At 43.1% G+C, this 18,586-nt stretch overlaps 2 protein-coding genes across 4 annotated transcripts in view; one reads left to right on the forward strand and one right to left on the reverse strand.

The window, feature by feature from the left end:
• Window positions 1–5,400, reverse strand: part of BEND6 (BEN domain containing 6) — a 67,108-nt gene extending 61,708 nt beyond the window's left edge. The window contains exon 1 of one of the 3 annotated variants that reach the window (XM_029595686.1): window positions 5,216–5,400. In XM_029595686.1, coding sequence (XP_029451546.1) covers window positions 5,216–5,280 — 65 coding nt within the window. In that variant the 5' untranslated portion in view covers window positions 5,281–5,400. The remainder of the gene's footprint in view (window positions 1–5,215) is intronic. The other 2 variants (XM_029595687.1, XM_029595688.1) reach the window with 2 other exon arrangements.
• A 265-nt stretch (window positions 5,401–5,665) lies between these two features.
• Window positions 5,666–18,586, forward strand: part of DST (dystonin) — a 925,809-nt gene continuing 912,888 nt past the window's right edge. The window contains 2 exon segments of the mRNA XM_029595689.1: window positions 5,666–6,241; window positions 6,783–6,817. Of these exon segments, the coding sequence (XP_029451549.1) occupies window positions 6,061–6,241; window positions 6,783–6,817 (216 nt within the window). The 5' untranslated portion in view covers window positions 5,666–6,060.

Consider the following 18,586-nt stretch of genomic DNA (forward strand, 5'->3'; position numbering starts at 1 on the left):
TCGAGCAGCGACGGTCGCAACACCAATGGAATTGTGACATGACAATTTTTCAATCAGTTCAGAGACAAATGGCAAAATCCATATCATTGTTGAGTCCCAGCAGGGATACGGTCTGAAGATTATATATCCATTTTAATTCACGCTGTAAAAGAAAATGATGATAGCCGCCACCCTGTGAGGGAAAGGGAATCATTTTTAAATGTAAGCTCTATAAATTCATGTTTACTCACAATACAATGGGCTAGCAAAGGTGCCTCCATACGTGCTTTCTGAGGACAGCTCTGATATTCGATCATACAAGTCCAGAGACATGCGGTCTTCCCAACATAGCACAGATTATAAGGACATTTAATGAGATATATATAAAAACTCCCAATGAAGAGCACTCTCTTAGAAATCTACATGAAAGGGAGCAAGTCTCAGATACAAGGAAACAGGAGCCTGCAAAAGATTGAGCACATACTGAACACCGATTGCACGGATAATGACCCACCCGAGTAATCAATCTGACATGTCAAGTGTAAGGCCGAGTTTGATTACCCGGATGGGTCATTATCCGTGCAACTGGTGTTCAGTATGTGCTCAGTCTTTTGCAGGCTCCTATTTCCCGGTGTCTGGGACTCGTTCCCTTTCATTAAGATATTTATGTTACTGCTTTTGTTGAAGGTTATATATTGCATATCATACAGGCACCCTTGATAACCCATTGTATTGCAAGTGAACATGCATTTAGAGATCTTATATTTACAGTTATAGATATGATTCCTTTTCCCCCATGGGATGGTGACTCGTTTGCTTTTATAGCGTGAATTAAAATGGATATATAATCGTCAGCCCACAGCACCGCTGGGATATAGTTGCGATGGAGAAGGTACAGAGAAGGGCGACCAAAATGATAAAGGGGATGGAACATCTCCCCTATGAGGAAAGGCTGAAGAGGTTAGGACTGTTCAGCTTGGAGAAGACACGGCTAAGGGGGGAAATGATAGCGGTGATTATGACAGGTTTCTGAATGCTCTAGGTATACTAATGCATTTGTATGGAGGAATACAGGATGTGCTAGCTTTGTTTTACCTCCACTCCTGATATCCTGTTTGTATATTTCCAACAGTTTGGGTCTTACTAAACTCATTAAACATTTTCATTAATGACTCATCTTTCTCACACAGAATGCATTTGGCACAAGTGGCTCGTAGGACTGTTCAGAGATGGGTGCTCATTAGAATATAGACACATGCATACATCTCCAAACGTAAGGATTTGGGCCACTCCAAAAACACAGAACCAGAATTTCAAAGTGTAAACAATTTTCTTTCCTGCATAATGCACTGTATTAATATTTTGCAAAAGGCACAGCAGCGTAGGTCTTCTAGTTTGCTATAAAGTAACTACTGTAAACAGATTTGATATGCTTGCATGAAAAGTCGGTATATAAAAACTATAAAATAAATAAATAGAAAGCTATTTTATTTCTTTGGCCTTGTGCGCTCTTCCTGAATTTTGGACTCCCAGTACAGAATTCTCTGTGTTCTGCTGGTCTCCATAACTATGTCAGGGGAGTCCTGCCATCAAAGCACCATGTACTAGCATGCACAGCTGCCAGATATGATCCCATGCACAGCTCCAGCAGCAATCCACAAAACTAGTAATATCAACCATCATTTCTTTCAGAGACCACTGTAGCATCCTCCCAGTTCTGACCAGTAGCTATCATTGTAGCATGAAATTAGAGGCATCCTTCATTTACCTCTACCAAAGACTTGATGTGAAGAAATATTTAGAAAAGTTGGGCACCTGTCAAAATAATTTAGGAGCTAGGGCAAAAATATACTTTTCCTTGTGACCTTTATTAATTTTTTTTGTTTGTTTTCTCTGTTTTCAGAATCGTGTTGTTTTACTGGCTGGACCCTTCAAAGCAGCAGCAGCTCTCTTTAGGCTCCAGTCTGCTACAGCAGCTTTCTACCAGCCTGGGCCAGTGGCAAGCTCCAGGAATTAATTTTTAGACACATGGAAATGTTCCACCCTTGATTACCCAATCCTTAAATTAAATCCAATTTGTTGAGCAACTACAGGGCACAATCTGTGCTCCTAAGAGATATTTGTTGCTAGAAAATTTGAACTATCTATCAGGGAAGCATTTAGCTTAGTGGGGCAGACTAAAAAAATAAGGAAAAGAACCTATAAATTCTATAAGCAACAAAAACAAAAGAAAAGATTTGGGCTATCTGCTTTCAAAATAAGAATATTAAGGACATTTATTGCAATATTGCAAAACGAGAGGTCTCAAAGAGGTATATGTAGTAGATATTGCCCTCTGCTCTCTGAAGAAGAAAGGGGACACAAATCAGAACCCTGTGGATCTAAAAACAAAACAGATGTAAAATATTCTCTAAAGCATTCCAAGCAGGTCTCCCAAACTCCCGACACCTGCTTTGTTCGTGAAAGCAAACCTGTTTCAAGGGAAATATAGGCTGCTACAGATGTTCAGGTGAGTGTAGGGATATTCAACTTCTTCTTACTCAGACACACAGAGATGTAATATCAGCACCGGTAATCTTGTCACCTATGTCTCAAAGAAGGACTCAAAATGCAGCAAATAGAAACAGAATATCCATAAAGGTAATGAAAAAGGAGCAGCAACTGCTAGACTGAGAGAAAAAAAAAAGTGCCTCAAAAGCAGCAGAACTGGCAAGGCAGCTCAAGAGACATTCAAAGGTAGAATGCACCGTGGCTGTGAGAGCTATGGATAACTTCAGGGCACTTTCCTGCCAAATATGTGAATGCCAGTGACATGGCACAGGTTTTGGAAATGTGTGTATGCAATAAGTTTACATCCATGCTAGAACCCGGGAGACTTAGCTGACAAGCTTAGGGATTTTTTCACATCTCTGCTTTGTTTTGGATCCACATGATTCTCATTTAATGTATCATAATTTGTATTAACATCAAAGCAGTATACATAGTTCTGTTTGTTTTACTTTCGTCTTTTGATCAGCTTCCCTTCTGGTCTTTCCAACAATGTCAGAAATTGGGCTGGATCCAAATAATGAGGTGTCACAGACCTCCATCCACAGCTGATAGTTTTGCTTTTTAAGTAAAAGTAAAAAAAAAAAGATTTGGGCTAAATGTTGTGAACATGGTATTAAAGACATTTATTGAATGCACATAAACATACAAAACAAGATTTTAAAGAGGCATTCATAGGATGTGCTGCACCATGCTCTTCATCCAATGAAGGGAACACTAATTTCATGTTACTACCATTAACATAATTGTGACATTGAAACTGGTCAACATTTGAGATTGATCTGCAGTACAATGCTTTCTACTCATTACTGCTTATGTGATAATGAGAAAATACATTTATTTCATAACAAGCTTTGTAAAATCTCTGTATAAACTTCTTAGCAGACTGCAGTAAATGACTGCAAAGGAAATCTCTCTTGCGGATGGCCCCATACACTAAGTTTAGACACAGAGTTGAATCCAGCCCTTTATGTTTGCCCTGCATCTGTGATATATTGCAGAAGAGTGATGGCTGTAGCACCAGTGGAGGTTACTGCAGTGATGATATCAGGGCTGCTCAATCCGCTCCACAGAATCTGCATTCCAGCAGAATATTTTACTGCAGTGTACTGCGGTAATAGGAAATGCTTCAGTCTCACATCCCATAATGCAACACAAGCTGATCGAGTCTTGGCAGCCCAAGATCCTTAAGAAAATATACCATGCTCTCTGCTGTGAAATGACACTAACTCTGTACCCTTAACATCCCTGTAAAATGTCATACCAATAGGAAAAACACTTCTTAAAAGACTCAGAAAAGGACATTTTAGATTTGGATAAAGTACCTGCAAGTAGTCTAACTAGATCTAGAATGTATTTCCTCATTTTTTAAAATGTAGAATCTATCCCTTCATTTTCTATGTTGCATTGTATTTTTCTTTGTAATGGAATGTTTTTAGTTTGTTGTTTTTTTTTTAACATAAAGAATCGTTACTATGGAAACCGACTTACTTGCACATAAACACTTGCTAGATATGGCAGTTGGAAACACAGCTCTCAGAACTGTAAAAACCCATTTTAGCATTCTGCGATTTGCAGCAGAAATTTTTTTCTGTAATCACGTTTCTTCATTAAGCTGCTTTGACATTATACCTTTCCAAACCAATTAAGAATAGTCCACAGTGCATTTTAGCTTAGTGTTTCCCCTTAAAGTCAGCTAAGAGAGCACAAACTGTCTCTGGCTCTGTGTGCACTATGCTGCCTTATTCTACATCTTCCCATCAATAATATACTAAAAGCGATGATTAAATTTACTGCATATAGCCAGGGAAGCTCCTACTAGTTTTCATTCATCAAGTATGTGGATGCCGTTTGTAACCAGTCCTGATAAACAATAACTGGAGTGTACCGGGGCAAAAGCATTCCACAGTAAAGTGCTCTCAACTTCAATAAATTGAAGGGTACAGCAAAGTAAACGATTAGTTAGCCTCCCACAAGAGAAAAGAAACAGGTCAGTTAACGGTACATTAGATTGTCAGTCAAACCGTTAAAAGTGAATAGAAATTAAAAAAAAAAAAAAAAAAAAAAGAGTGCCGTTTGCAGCAGAAAACGATTCACACGCACTGCTGGTTACTGGGGAATCAGGCCGCTGCAGGATTCTGCAGGAAACCAGTGACATTTGCATTCTGCACAATGGAGCTCGCTGTTTCCCGCACAGGAAAACCAGCTCGGAAACGCGCCTGCAGCAACACAATGAGGCACATTGTTCCCTAGATCCAGCGATCCTGCAAGAAAACCCACAGCACTTCTCCAAGGTCACCTGCCCGAAATGGGAAAACTATGATACTTCCAAAAAAAATACACAACAACCAGCAACTCACTCTTCTCTTGCTCAGTACAAAAGGGCTGCCTCACATGCCCAGATTTAAAAAGTTACAAAAACAAAACGGATCCCATAGCATAGGAATAAACGCAATCTTATGAGCCGTGGAAGGCATGTGTGCGAGAGCTGCGGCCCGGGATGCACCAGGACAAAGTTTGGAGAATGCAGCGCTCAGATACCCAGCGCCCAGCAGAAGCACTGCCGCCCGTTATAGCAGCAATTGGACTCCGCCCCACCCCCACTATAAGGCGCTCGCCTCCAAGGGAAAAAGGGCTGCGGTGCAGGGACCAGCTGGCAGCGGACTAAATTAAGCCTCCCCCCCCTTACCTCTCCGTGCATTTCAGCGGCTCCCGGCTTCTTTCGTCCGCAGAGAGAGCGAGCAGGCTCCTCATCGCTCCCCTCGGCGCCTCGCAGCAGCAGCAGCAGCAGCCATGTTCCGTCCCCTCCGCCGCAGCGCGCGGCCTGCCCGTGACGTCAGCAGCCAGCCAGACCGCTCAGCCCAGCCCAGGAATTTCACCCCCGCCCCTTTCTATTCCCACCTGGATGCGAGAAGAGGACGCAAACTTTCCTGTCTTCCCTCCTCCCCCACCCCCCTCCAAGGGTGTCCTGCAGAGCTCCGATGCCGAGGCTGGAAATAAATAGCACTTAGATCCGCTCCCCGTGTCCGGCACCGTGCCCAGCGCAGGCAGCGCTGCAGAGATGCGCTGAGCTGCCAGCTGCACGCTGGGGGTCCCCTCTCCTACACGCACACATCTTGGGATTTTTTTTTAATTATTATTATTTTTCGCCTCTCTTCTCCCACGTAAGATTCACATTCACTCTGTCTCCCTTTCTCGCTCGCACACAAAAATACACATTTCTTCTGGCCTCTCGATGCATTTTTTTTATTCTCTCCCATTCCCCCCTCTCTCTCGTTAGTCTGTCAGGGACCTCCCCGATGCTCCTCCAGTGCTGAGTCACGAGTCAGAGGAGAGAGGCAGGCAGGAGCCGGGCTTCTCCGGGCGCATCTCTGCAGATTCCCGGACAGCTCCAGCTCCAGCCCCAGCCTCAGCCCCTCCCCTCCCACGGCGATGTTGCTCCAGATCCCGGCAGCCGCTTCGATCTCTTCCCAGTCGCCGCGTGCCCTCTAAACGCGTGTGTGTGGTGGGGAGGGGGGAGGGGAGCTTTTCACCATGATCGCCGCCGCTTTCCTGGTCCTGCTCCGACCTTACAGCATCCAGTGCGCCCTGTTCCTGCTGCTGCTCTTGCTGGTCACCATCGCGACCATTTTATTCTTCTGCTGCTGGCACCGCAAGCTCCAAAAAGCTCGGCCCCCCATCAAGACGGTCTTCGCGGGGCGCTCAAGGAGCCGAGGTAAGATTCGGGTCCCACCGATGGAGGGATTTCATGGCTTGCAGAGGAGTAGGGGGTGGGGATACCCAGATTGTCGCCTGCGTCATCTCGTTTTCGACATTGATCTTGGGTTTTTTGAGGAAGATCCTGTGCACGATGTGATTTGCAGATGATGCATCCCTGCGATCGCTTTATAACGGAGAATGTCCAAAAAGACATTTTCAGCTTGTTCCAAGACTGCGGCAGCCTAGTCTCCACCCATCCTCCAGGAAAGAGGAACAGCTCCACTAGTGCATGGAAAGTCACCTTAAGGCAGATTTTTTTTTTTTTAACTACCTTCAAAACTTTTCGCTCAACTTCTAACTGCTGCCTTCATTCTTAAGTGCCTACTGCTTCCTAGGGTCTGTCTTAGAAGATCAGGTTTAAAACATACGTATTTGTACGTCGCTGGCTTTCAAAAGTCATTAGTCGAGCAAACCAACCTCAAAAGAGTCCCCACACACTGACCCTAGTAGAGAGAATTTCGTGCAGTGATGCTTTTATGTTCTTCTTTTTGTTGCAGATGCCGTAATGCGATATCACCACTTTCGATCAGAGGTAATTTCTATTGCATATCATTTCAAGGTCAAGAGAAGTTCTGTAACCTGCCTGCAAATAGCTAAAAGTGAGGATTTCCCCAGAAGTCTTTGGAAAATCCTTGACATACTTTCTGCATGACAGCCGCTTTTTTTTTTTGGCTACAGTGTTTAAAGGGGATTGGGAAACAGCTTGGAAGGGTAACTATGTTGCGGTTTGCCGGCGACGGAGTAGTGGGTGCCTTTTTTTGCTATTTCGAGGTCATTCTGTGTACATTGGGCAGAGTGCATGGGTCTGGCCCCTTCCTTGGCTAAAGGATGAGTTTATTTTATGCCAGTTTATAACTGTAGAGATGCCAAGTTCCTCCTTGTGAACATGGTCATTGAAAGATAAAGAGAGTCCCCTGAACTATCTACACTACCAATAAGGCACAGGGTTAGCTTGGTACCCAATAGTCTGTAACCAAAGGTCATATTTTATTGATGCATAGGGGCTGTCTTGGTGAGATTTGAGGCCTGCTTTTTTCTCAAGGATTTTCTGTAAAGTTCTTATTGGGGGGAAGGGGAAGGAGGAACATTGCTGGATCTGGCTGTTGGTGTTTGAAGGATTTTTCATTGTGTTAAGGAGAGGCCAGTCCTGTGATGAGCTACCAGTTTTTGTTTTCAATGTAACAAGGGGCTCCTGAGAGCAACCCAAGCCCCCTATAGCCCATCACTGACGACCATACATGTCCATAGCCAGGGCCTAAAAGCAGGACAATTTGGCCACAGGGACTTTCAGACTCCAACTGCAGAGTGCATTCGTTCCTATCTTCAGTAGTACCAGCATCCCTTTTTATAATACACACACACTTAGGCCGATGCAATATCGGCAAGTGGAAAACGGGCACTCATGATTGAGCGCCTTCTCTCCTAACGCGCGCTGATTGACCTCTCCGGGGCGCCCAATGCAATATGCAAATGGGCTGCCACGGTAAAAGGAGGCACTAGGGAAAATTGTGTGCCCCCTAGCTCCTCCTTGGCAGCGGGCACCCAGGAGAGGTGACTGTCCAAGCAGGAGTTAATTTCTGAGGGTAAAAATGTGCAGGTTGGATGCACTTATTTATTTATTTTTTTTGCATCGGGCAGTAATAGTTAATAGCCTCATCAAGATGGATTTACATGTAATGAGCACTATTAGCTTCGCAGGGGCTTGGATATTTGTTTTGGATGCGCTAATCCCCTTATGGCATGGTTAACCAGTATCCTTGGCTGAGTGCATTGTATTGCATCGGCCCAACTGAGAGTTAACAGATATGTCTGGTATAGGAGAATCTGACTGCTAACACCTACTGTACAGTGATCTGCTTTATTCATATGCTTCTAATCCACCCTTCCCAATCACAGCCCAAGGCAATGGACATCAGCAATGTATTACAATCAATGTAAAGATGCGTGCAACAATTATTAGTTTGTTGCAAGCTAGGGACCTGATTCATCAAGGTATTTTCCCATAGACACAGAGTGTGAGAACAGCCTTAGTGAATCAGGCCACAGCAGGTTTGTAATAAAAAAGATTTATTATACAGAGGGTCCACTGTGGTAGCCAATCAGTGATATAGGTAGATTGCCACCAAAACCAATTAAAAATGAACCTGTTCTAAAGACTTAAAAATGAACCTGTTCTAAAGACTTTGAGGATGATCGGTAATGGAGGAACACATTCTGGAAGCTCTCTTGGTTCATATCAGAGTGAGCTGAGCCTTTCCCCAGGACAATCAATATTTTCCTGCTGCCTTTCTGCTGAACCCCTCCCACTTTTCTTTCTGTCTCTGCTTAAAACTGTATTTCTACAGTGCATCAGACTTTACACGTTTGGTCTTTGCGTTGCTTGATGCTGCTCACTTGCTTTGCTCGCTTGATTGGTGTACCCAGACTGTAACCATTTTCATTTCATGGGTGTTGAAGAGGATGCAATTAAATTTGCATTCGTGTAAAACAAACACTGCATTTCTGCTGACTGAAAAAAAGTTTAAAAACTTGTATTGCGCCAAAGTTCAATACTGGCAGTCATGTGATGCTATAGTTGTCTATATCAAAATGTTATTAGTCATCTTTCAAATGCGGTATAAGAGCAATATTGTCAGTAATAAGGAAGCAACACATTATTAAGTTATATTTCTACTTTCACTTGCTAATAACCTGCTGGCAGAGGACTTCAGGGACTTCAGCAATAGAAGCAGTGTGTGTCAATGTGAGTGTGTGTGTGTGTGGAGGGGCTGAGGATCATAGGTCAGGTCTCTTCTTCCATGCCGGGGCCTGGCTCACCTCCCCAAAATGATGAAGTCTCTCCTAAGTTTGAAGACTTTGGATGATAGAAAAGGAGCATTTGAAAAACTGGCATTCCCAGTCTCAGAAAGACTGCACTTTTCTTAAGTGGAAAAAGGTTTTGGGTACTACGTACTGCTTTAAAAGTCTTAAAATAGTATGGTTGCCATGTTAGTCCACTTGAAGGCACAGAAATAAAGGTTAAATAAAAGAAAAAATATTTTTATTGGATGCTAACTTTTTAATTAAATGTATTGTTAGTTTAGTAGCAAGGTATCACCTGATATATCATTTTTTTTTATTTGATAACATTTATTTCTTACTTAAAAGTCATAGGCAGAATTTCCTGAAATATCAAAATTCATTGGATTCCCTGAGCCCTTAATGGTCCCAAAAATGTCTGTTAGGTGTGGAAAAAAATCAAAACAACTCTCTGCAAATAAATTAGAACACTGTGCTTGGTCTTGCTTTTCCAGTTAAATGATTATAATAATGTAATGAATGTTAACGGTCAATTCTGTGCATTACTGCCCTGATGAATTAAGATCCCTTAGCTTGCTTTCAAGCCCCCTCCTCTTCTGTTAGGGCACTAACCAGTAACACTGCTGTCAATCTTTAGAGCTCAGACACTGCCATTATTGGTGGATCAAAAGTCTTGCACACAGTATTAGCTTTTGCCTAATGTATTCTAGTAAATTCAGTCCAGAGTGTTCACTACACTAGCTTTCCAAATGTTATGAAAAAATCCATTGATTTTATATTTCCACATTTACTTGGAAGCACAGTGTATTTGAAAATAAAATTATATTTGCAAATCATTTTGAGAAGCTATAAAAATTGTTGTTAATTTGCTTAATTACAGCAATTTTCAAGCTGCGGTAATTATAAAATATAAGTAAAAATGGCTGGAGCTGCTCTGACTTTGCTGTGTGCCGCTGTAACAGAGAGCCAGATTCAGGTTCTGGGCCCGGTTCCTGCTCCCTGGGCCTGCAGGGGCTGGGGATGCCGCAGCCTGCTGAGAGGGAGCAGCAGTGACATCTACTGGCCAGGCTCAGCTTGTACATGTACTAGGTTACAAAGGGAGACACAGTCTGTGGCTCTTGCTGCAATCACTGGGCTAGATAAGAGGGTTAGAAACCAGGAGAAAAGGGCTGGCCTGGTTACCCAGTTCCATGGGCAGGTCCCTGGCTCAATCCTCAAGTCTGGTCTTTCACTCCTGGGTCAGCTGGGGCTGGGGATGCAGTGAAGGCAGCATTCACAGCTCCACCGGGGGTGTGTGTGTGTGTGTGGGGGGGGGGGGGGGGTGAAGTTTAGAGGGAGGGCATTGTAGTCATTACCTAAGGGTGACATCTGATGGCCAGATTTAGGGCCCATGAATTCAGGGTTGTGTAAGGAGCCCTGGTGTGTGGCCCCTGACCAGGACTGTCACTGCAGTGCCTAGGCTAGGTATGTTGGAGAGTGGAAGGGCTTCTCTAATGTGGGAAAAGATTCCTCAGGTAGTTGTGAATGAAGGTTCATGGTGCCAGATACAAGCCCTGGTCCTACAAAGGAGTAGGAGGAAACTATTGGGTCTAAAAAGGGGGGGAGGGGAAGCCGCAGGTAGCTTTGGGTAGGGGCTGATTTTGATTAAGATGAAAGCTCACAGTTACAGGAGGAGGGGTTGCATATATAGTACATATGCCACAGTATGACTACATCTTAGCCTTTCCATGAATACAAGTGTATGTGTCAGAATTGTACTGTGATTCAGCAAGGCTCTTGGGATTAACTAATGCTTGAACTGATGCTTCTGGAAACTATCACATAGAAGAAGGAATCCCCCAGACTCATTGGCTCTTGTCTTAGTGGGAGGTGATGGCTTGTTTGACAAGACACTGATCAATTTCTCATGGAATCACCTATATGCTAAAAGGCTTGAAAGAAAGGCACAAAATGACCTAATTACAGCCTTTGTCTAATAAAGGTTAAAGCTATCAACAACACTTACTAAACTAGAAGGCAGATATTAACTTGAAGGAAGCATACTTTTGGCTTTTAGGGGGAAAAAATCATATCTTTTTCTCTTGATTTCATCACAGTACCATCTCAGACTGTTAAAAGGGACATTCATACACAGGACATCACCCCGTCTTTCTCACTTTTCACTCCCTCATCACACACCTTCCCACTTCTCACTCTCTCTCTCTCCAGTATAAAAGCTGCACAATTCTCTATAATATAACTTTGTAACAAGGTTATATCTTATATAAAATATTGTTATTTTACAAATACCTACCTTTATATTTATCTTCTGCTCTGGGAAAGTGAACTCGGGACCTTGCATGTACACTACTACTACTAATAGACATAGAATTACAGTACACAGTTTCCAAGACTTGTTTTTACAAGAAGAACATTATCTTCTTCTATAATATCTCTTACGGGACCTACATCTAGATATCATGCACATCTGGAAAAGGGGAAGGAAACTCCTAAGTATGCGCCATGGAATTGATCAGATTGGATTGGTCAATTAGTCTTTATTGGTCTTTTTCTACTTCTATGACTTATCATTTCTAAAGCACTATTATTTATTTATTTAAGCTATTTATTTATTTAAACATTTTAAATACTACTAGTTATATGCAGCACTGTACAGAAACACTTAAGAGAGAGTGCCTGCTTCATGGAGCTTAAAGTCTAGCCAAGACAAACAAGGGTTTATGGGAAATTTAATTAATTATAAAGAAGTAGTTAAGATTTAAAAGCTGCTTCTTAAAGGTAAATGTTTTAGATTCAATTTGAATATGGCCAGAGAAGGAGCTTGACGCGCTGACTCAGGAAGTCTGTTCCAAGCATAGAGCACAGTAAGGTGGAAATCACGGAGTCCTGAGTTGGTGATGGAAGAGAAGGACATGGATATGGATGATTACCTTGATGAACAGAGTTCTCGAGGAAGGGTGTAGGGAGAGAGAAGAGAAGATAGATAATGAGAACCTGAAGAGTGAGTGCCTTTCTAGGTGAACATTTCTACTGTCATTTACAATGTTACTATAATACCAGTATCGGTATGGTGTATGTAATGAAGGAAAAAAGGTTTGCTCCTAGATCAGGCAAAAAAAGTGATTTGATTTATTGGTCGTAGGTTAGTGCTTTGTTTTCATCTCTCTGACCTGAATATGTCAGTGTGGTTTGAAGGGAGCCTGGTCTCACTGAGACTGTGACAAGGCGGTGGGATGATTTTTCGCTGAGTGGGACTTGATTGTAGAAATATGTCGCCTGGCATCTCCTCCGCTCAGTTTTACCCACAGGGGTGTGTGCCAGCAAGTTCCTTCTGAGAACACAGCACTCAAAAAATCAAAACACACAGATGGGGATGTAGAGAAGGGTTTACTAAAAAGTAATCAGTAGGAATGGCATAAAATCATAGCACTGCTGTATTATCCTCCCTGGTATACCAACTAGGGTTGCCAACTGGCTCCAGATTTTCAGGACAGGTTGATACAGTCCTGGTTTTACTCCCCTGCATGCAGGTATTTATAGTCTTGCTTTTCATAAGACATGGAATAGGGGTAGCAGAATAAGTCCCAGGATGTAATGGGGCAAAACCAGGACTGGATCAACCTGTTCTGAAAATCTGGAACCAGTTGGCAATCCTAGCACCAATTTTCCTTTCAAGTTCAGTATAGAAGACCCAGAAAATTATTTTGTAGGGGTTTTGGTGCAAATGGCTGGTTTGCTGGGTACCACTGGAGCTCTTAATATCAATATCATGTTGCAGGCCTATTGATGAAAATAGCAAAGTACTCAGAGTCATACCCAGAATGAAACAGCAAATCTTCAACCTGATCTTTACATGAGGAGTTGTGTGTGAACACAATTTCCATCTTTCAGGATTTTATTTCACAAGGCCCTTTGCTCTGAAATAGTAGCTCAATGGGGAGGTAATAAGGATTCCGAAGGACTTTCAAGTCCACTGGAACAACTTAGGATGCAGTGAAATTCTTGAGTGCCTCCTCTCTGTTCTGGTAGAGGATCTGGATCGAACACGCGCCCACCCGCCCGCCGGCTCCCACCGCCGCCTGGATCGAACGCGTGCCCACCCGCCCGCCGGCTCCTGCCGCCGCCTCGATGACCGCATGCCTGGTGGATTCGGAAAGTGACAGGAAAGTGACAGGTATTTATACATATATATAAACAACTTACGCTGCAATGTTAATATGGAGGTCGTCCATGGTTTTTTACACTTTACTCCCTTTGGTTTTACCCCCATTTTTTACACTTTATTCCTGTTTTAATTTTCGAACACCACACTAACACCAAGTAGAGGGTAGGCAGTAAACTAACAGGTTAAGGACGCGGCAAAATAGCGGGTTACAAAGGAGATAATCTGAGCACGTGTCACAGTATTGGAGGGGAATAGCTAATTCCTTCATTAAACAGCTAATTCGTTCATTTACATATCATATACATGCTGGGTGCGGAAAGGGTTATGCGTCTGTTTTAAGAAGCGCTAAGGACGCGTGAAACTGGAGACTGTATCGCAGGATTGCCTTACATGTCCGAATTGTGCGCTCACAGCGGGTTACAGACGGGAAATCTTCAACCGCACGTTACAGTATCGATATGATTGTTCGTAATTTGTGCAATGGGTCACATAAAGTTGATGGAAATGTACAATGTCTGAACTAGCATCTCTACTTTGTGAGGTTATAAGTGATTCTTTCTGTTTCCTCTCTGATCTGGATTTGGAGTGTGCCTTGGCAGTAGAGCATGTGTCAAGAGTCTGGGGACTGGATGATGCTATGCTGTTGTCCACAGCACTAAGAGACAGAGGAAGGCTGGCTTCAGGAGTCTGACTGTCTTTCAGTGAATAGGTTCTTAGGGTGCTGTGTCTCTCTCCTTCAATACAGAATCCTCAGATGTTTCTGCCATGTTGTAAAAGGTGAGCCTGAATGCAGGGGAATGCGAGTTCTGATATGTGTGTTCTTGCAAGGGAAGGATTGAGGCGCTGAGAGTAATAATGATAAGGTCTGAGTCTATAGATCTGGGTAGTAAGCTATGAGTAGGGATTTTCCTGTTTAGGTGTTTAAAAATTGTAAATTTAGGTGTTTATTTCCAGCTAATTAGGATTTCTTTGAGGGGGGGTACATTCATCCGGCAGCCCCCGCCGGCGGGGGCTGCCGGAGGCCGCTTTCGCCGCCGGCTCCCTCTGCCTGGATGAATGCACGGCTCCCGCCGGCAGTGAATGAATGCCCGTGCAATTTCGGCGCTCAAGGCAGTCACATGCCGTAACGTCAAGCGTTGTGACGTCACGCTTTGAGCGCCGAAATCGCACGGGCATTCATTCACTGCCAGCGGGGGCCGTGCATTCATCCAGGCAGAGGGAGCCGGCGGCGAAAGCGGCCTCCGGCAGAGGCTGCCGGAGGCCGCCTCTGCGGAGGCGTAACGCTTGCCTAACGCTTCGCAGATGCGGCATGCATTTGCATGCAATTTGAAAAGAGTATCGAGCGGTAGGTGAAGAGAACTGTGGGTGCGGGGAACGAGGGTGCGCCTGGCACTGCCGCACTCTTTCTAACGCGGCATAACTGTATCAACCTGTTTGTGTGCAACCAGTAGCTTTGTATAGAAATCTAGAATGCTGTCAATAGCACTGACGTGGCAAATAGGGAGCTCAAACAAACATTAGTGTGGGGAATGCATGGTGGCCAGAAGCGAGCTCCTTGCCTGGTCAGCTAGAGCTGCTACAACATACACCCCTGGAGGAACACTGCATCAGTTAACCCACTCTCCATGAAAAATCTGAGGGTTATGGTGTCCAAACCAGCATAATCTCATCTTTCCTGTCATACAAATAAAAGTTTGCATGTGCCTACTGTTATATATTTCCCACCTTCCTTCACACTAACACATAACCTGTCTCCTCTCACATTTCTTATTCAATGCCTTCTCTTCTTTACATAAACATTCATGCATGTAGTAAAACTGACATTTATTATTGTAGACTGCTATGTGCATTGTTCTATCTGGATTAGCTGGCAATAAATTAGCTTAAATAAATAAATGCACTTTTACACAGTACTATTCACTTTCAGATAGCCTCATTCCTGATTTCTTTATTTTTTGATGACTTGTGGCAGGCGTTCACACAGGAAGCCCTAGTTCAACTGAAAAGGCTCAAATGAACCTTCCATCTGTTCACCCACCAACAGAATGACCTATGCTTTCTCCAAAGGAGCACAGAAAGCTTCAGCCAAAGTATTTGAAATTCAGTTGCTCAGCTTCCGTAGAACTGTAGTCCAGAGTAGTTGAAATAGCAGCAGCAGTAAGCCACATCTCCCAATCCATAAAATACACTTCACAGATGGGCTACAACAAGGACATTGAATGTTACGGTCTGGGAAGACAAATAAGCATGGGGGTAAAACAAATAAGCACGGGGGTAACTTGCTGGTGTGGCGGTTACTACCCTTAACCAATAAGCCTGATACTTTGGATGCAACTCCAACATTGCTCTCTGTTTCAATGGCAAGAGGTAACAGGGAATTGGACTCAGATGCAACCAACAAGGGCCCTGACTTTGACGGTTTGGGAAACTAAGTAAGGGGGTGACTTGTATGGCGCAGCTTGCTGGGTAGACTGGATGGACAGGTTGGTCCTTTTCTGCTGTCCTTTTCTATGCTTCTATTTTCACCCTTTGTGGCTACCCTCCATTATCACATAAGCAATAGAATCCTTATAGCAGTGTGAAAAAATATTATTTACCTCAAAAACCCTCCTGGTTAGAGTATATTTGATAAAATAATAATGAAAAAATGCTTTACATAATGCCCAGACTTATTTCCTAAGCATTGCAAAGGATAGTCACATTGTGGACCAGCTATCTGTGACTTCGGTCCTTTTTGTTAGTTAAACACTGTGATTAAAGAGTAGGACTGAAGCCACAGATAGCTGGTCCATAATATGATTGTCCCTTACCATGCTTAGGAGATACTATAAGTCTGGGGATTATGTAGGTTTTTTTGATTATTGTGTGAGAAAATATATGCAGATGGATTTTTAATGTGCCTGTATGCATAACCATCTTCCAAATTATCCATCTTTCCAGCAAATTGTGAACACTAGAGACTAAATTATGCAATCCAAGGGTGATATCCAACACAAGATTGTGGAAGTGGGGCAAAGAAGCCTCCAGCAGGATTTAACACTTCAGTCCAAGTATATCACCTTTTTCTAGGTATTATACAACAGGTGGAAGAGTATACTGACTAGGATCTACCGTAGCTATACAGAATGTAAGCTGATTTTTATCCATGTTCTTCCCTACACAGACCATGCTCATGTGCTGACTCCAGGTCCCAGCTGGTTCGTAAGGTGAAGACCTGGATACTATGTCAGATATCTGCAGAGCCAACAATGGGATAGCACTGGTTTTCTTCACCCACCTCCTCTTCCCTTTCAGAAAACTAACCCCAACCCATTTCCTGCTCAGATAGGCAGAGATGTTTACTCGCTGGAGTATGTTTTTCTTCAATAGCAAAGCTAGCAGGAGGAAGAGCAGGTTGAGCAGCCATAGTCCTCTGGTGGCAGAGCAGGTTCTTCACCTAGTTTAGGTCCTCATTCATTCTACTCTAAGAGAAAGGTCATAAGGGATGGGGAGACTAAGAAGATCCTCTAAGGGTGACATTTTGGGCTTTCATAATATCCAGGAACTATAGAATTTGAAGAGATGCCAAGAGATATGATCTGGAACTACTGGCTAAGTTATTTTGAACTTTGATCACAACTCTTTCAAGACCAACAGGCTCAGCAGAATACTTAGCCTTGATCAGTGTGGGAACAATATGAGGTTTATATGGCCTTCATAAAAACAATAATTTGTGATTATGCATGCATACTGTAACAGGGTGATTGTGCTATTGGTTTTTAAACTAAGCAAGGACCAGCTTGGCTGCATGTGAGAGGGATGGGAAAGGTTCTTCAGGTTTCTACACCCCACTGAGGGGTCATATCATAGGGACATCTAGTAGTGTGTAGAGGTCTTTCACAACCTCTTCCCTGCTTCTCAGTCCACAATTTTTTTATCAACCTGCAACTTCCTGGAAACCCCTGGCACATACTTAGAAGTTCCTGGTTGGTGGAAAGTCAGGCCATCTCATCAGCCTTCATAATGCCCACAAGACCCATTTCTGACATTTGCAATCTTCATACCCTCCTTCTCATGGTAATGTAGTAAATTACAGCAGAGTGATCCATCTAGTATTTTGCAAAATATGTTTAAAAAGCCCCCTTAATCTCTTTATTCTGACACCACTCAAACCTGACATTCCTTCATAGTGCATTATTTCATTGTGCAGAAAATCATCCCATCACTCATTGAAATAAGGCATAAATGTGTGTGGACTCCTATTCATGACTGCCCTATGTGTCTGTCTTAGTAGTTAAGTCCTTAGGTATAGACAAGTTGCAAAATTATATAAATCATGAATATTTTGCTGTCTTTTTCTGAGGCTAAAGGTAAGGAGCTGTCACTGTGGTCCAGAAGCTGGCATCTAATCTTCAGCAGCCTAGAGGTCCTCTCAGTCACCAATATTACAATACAGCATTATGCTGTATTATACTTTTCTTCCAAAAGAATCACATTGGCAAAAAGACTGCATGAGCCAAGGTAGCAAGGGATAGCCATTTTAAAAAGCGAAAGAAAAGGAGAGATGAAGAATTTTGGGAGAGACTTATCCAAGAAAGAGCACAGGTTAAAAAGAAGGATTTGCACTTGTAACTGCACAAAAGCAAACTTTGTCTGTCCCCCAGTGTGGACACATATGGCAAACTTTGCCCTAATATTGAGGCGTCGTGCTAGTATCTAGCAAATATGGCTACCATAAGCATTTCATAATCTCAATATATTTGGATGTTCAGGTTCTGAAGTACTTTCAGTTTTCAATAGATGGTTTCCTGAGCTGCTCAAAGTCTGAAGCCCAAATGTGTACAATTGATAGCCTCAGTGACACTGGGAAAATGGGCTTTGTGACGAAAAGTCATTTGGACCTCTGATCACCTAATCAGTACAGGGTACCTGGATATATTTGTCAATACAAGCTAGTATGGCACCAAAGAGGCAAATGGAGGCCCTAAAGATAGAGAAGTGGCTAACATCAGTCTTATTCCAGCCACCTTTTGAAAAGAGCCCATAACCAGGAATCAAAGGCCTATCTTAATTTTGAGATGTATGAATAAGCTGCAGGTGCTTTGGGCGTCTTAGCTGGTCTTGTTGCTCAGGGAGGGGATGCATAGGCAAGTGAAACCAAACCAAGCACTGCCTCTCTCTGAGCTCTTCCTTTGTCTATAGACTCTTTGCTGCTGCTCGAAGATGCCTCAGACTTGTTTCCAAAATGATCAGTCTCACAGCCATGGGACTATATAAACAGGGAGGGAGTCGTCATCTTCTGAAAGGGAGCCAGGGGCTGAGAGTGTTCTCTGGTACATGCCATTTATGGGGGTAATA

This window comes from Rhinatrema bivittatum, chromosome 3, assembly GCF_901001135.1.
Source record: "Rhinatrema bivittatum chromosome 3, aRhiBiv1.1, whole genome shotgun sequence".
NCBI classification, from domain to species: domain Eukaryota; kingdom Metazoa; phylum Chordata; class Amphibia; order Gymnophiona; family Rhinatrematidae; genus Rhinatrema; species Rhinatrema bivittatum.